The 2,500-nt window shown below is 43.7% G+C and overlaps 1 protein-coding gene across 12 annotated transcripts in view; it reads left to right on the forward strand.

Moving 5' to 3' along the window:
- Window positions 1–2,500, forward strand: part of kiaa1217 (KIAA1217 ortholog) — a 165,732-nt gene that overhangs the window by 126,569 nt on the left and 36,663 nt on the right. For all 12 annotated transcript variants that reach the window (XM_080417701.1, XM_080417695.1, XM_080417697.1 and 9 more), the window contains one exon: window positions 2,334–2,430. In XM_080417701.1, coding sequence (XP_080273827.1) covers window positions 2,334–2,430 — 97 coding nt within the window. The remainder of the gene's footprint in view (window positions 1–2,333; window positions 2,431–2,500) is intronic.

Consider the following 2,500-nt stretch of genomic DNA (forward strand, 5'->3'; position numbering starts at 1 on the left):
CTTGGCAGAAATGGAAAGTCCAAACAATATTTTTAAATATATGTTGGCGAACGGAAATGGCGAACAGATGACAGCTTCCGTTCACGGCTTTTTCAGGAGGCGTAGTTCCAGACTCTATACTATAGCATTCAGAGATTGTGGAATAGTGGTCTGGCTTGAGTTGAGAGACTACATGTCAGACATAGAGTGACCGTGACGTGACGGGGATAAAATACTGGGGAACAAGGAAGTGCACTTTTCCCAGTCGCTGTTTGATAAGGTCATCCAAGGTTCACCCTCCCAACATATTGTTAAAACTCCCCTCCCAAGATCCTCTTGGTCTACAAAGCAGCCTTCCTCTTTCCCCTCCCGAGGTCCTTCCTGCCTTAGCTCTCTCTGCACAGGAAGTGACATAGGCCAGGAAAGGTCTGCTTCTCCCTTTTCCTCCATGCTGTTCTTTATAGGGTAAAAAGTCCTTTGGAAATGGAGAGCGAAAGCCTGTAGGTTTTTATCAAAACAAACTGCACATGCCTCTTACCTTGCGCTTAAATGGACTGTGTCGGCACGTTTCGCCGTCGCCATGCCCTACATGGGACGTGGATTCCCTGTACAGTTGCTGCAGCCAGCTTACTATAGACATTTTTTTTAAATCGAAAGACCTACCTCTTCTCCCTTGCTTTTAGTTCTGTTTGAGGATGCTCCCACACACTGTCAAACAGTGAAGACTGTGTGCGTTGGGCCCTCGTTTGGTCTTCTCCTACGCACCTGTCGCCTTTGTAGGTGTGCAAGAGACTTGCTTTTTACTGTTTGAGGATGACCCATGGTTTATGTCCATTTTTCCACTACATGCATTTTAATTAAATGTTTTGCTACAGTATTTGTCTTTAAAGGCTAATTATTTTTTTGATTGATCAGTTTACTGTGAGTTTCTTGTTTTTAACTTGATTTTATATAACTATCATGTGGTTGCTGGTCATCCTTGATGGTAAAGCACTTTGTGTCAGCTGCTGTTGTTTTTAAAAGTGCTATATAAATAACGACGACGTGACTTCACTTGATTTGACTTGACTTATGAACGTTGCTTATTAGTTGCTTACATAGTTTGGAGGAGGAAGTGGAGTGCTGAAGATTAATGACAGCTTATCTGAAAGCGACCCATAGTTCACCTATTTAATACAACCAAAAACTTGTGAGAAGTGGGCCATGCAGTTGCTCAATATTGATTCATTTCACATTTATAATGACTACGGTTGTTAAAAGTTAAATATTTGCGAGATTCCCTGCAGTATAGGGAAGAGTGTTATTTTACTAGTCCATGTCAAAGTACATTACTTGTTGATTCCTGTGTACACATGTAAATATATTTAAGTTATTTTGCGATACATCAATAGTATGAATAAACAAAATCTACTTTTTGTGCTGACAAAAACGTTTTATGGATTAAGTGACTTTTTCTGTAATCATGTATTCACCGTGGTGTGCAATTGGCATACAGTACTGTAATCTCTATTTCTCATATAGTTATACTGTTCATTGTCTTTGCTTCGTGGTGGAGTTGTATATGTTTGTATTTTCTTAAAGGCAGAACTATTAATATATCGCCATTGAGCTCCAGGCGGCTCATGCCAGTGCAGACAGTCCATGTCTGTCTCTGATGGTGTGGAAGTACAGTGACAGCTACAGTGTACAATGGCACAATGACAGCAAACACACACACACCCCCACCCCCACATACAGGCACGTGCGCAAACGCATGCATTATCCACATGAGTTTTCCTTGTTTCTGACTCGTATTAAGTTCTAAATACAATAATGCAATCAAAGTTAGACTAGTGTCTGTATGGTGGAAGAGTTTTGCTACTTGTTTTTCTTTTTAATGTTTTTCTTTTTACTATTATTACTAGATGGCGTAGCTAAACTATATAAAGCCTTTTCTTTTTGCGTAACTGTTTGCCGTCTCGCTCCTATCTATCCAGTGTTGCCCTGTGGCCATGTGTACTTTGTGACTAATTCTCCATTTTTATCAGGGCTGTAAAAGCCGTCCCGTGACTCGCGTAGGTCGGCACAGGAGGGAACGCCAACACAACCCGAGAAAGAGACACGGCGAGGCAGCCATTCGTAGTAGTGGTAACGGCCACAGGTTGCAATGGGATTACAGGATATTATTATCTTCCACATCTGAGTCCTATTTCGGACACGATGTCGTACAACAGGAGATGGACGTTATATGAGCCGCCCATGTCAGGGTACCAGCCCCTGGCTGGAGTGCTCGGGAGAGCCAGGCGGGGCAGGCCACTGTCCGACGGGGATGCCTGGGCAGCCTTCTTACCTCTGCACGTCTCTTCCCCTTACAGGAACATCACAGACCACTCCTGCCTGAAGGTGTACCACAAAGACCCCGCACAGGCCTTCAGCCACGGGCCCCCCAGACCCACCAACGGCGATGCCAGAGTGAGTATTTTTACTGAACCCACTCGGGCCGAGTGCAGCTGATCTGAGAGAGTGAGCTAATAGACCTAAC

The sequence above is a fragment of the Gymnoscopelus braueri genome (assembly GCF_963280865.1).
Source record: "Gymnoscopelus braueri genome assembly, chromosome: 21".
In the NCBI taxonomy this organism is placed as follows: Eukaryota; Metazoa; Chordata; class Actinopteri; order Myctophiformes; family Myctophidae; genus Gymnoscopelus; species Gymnoscopelus braueri.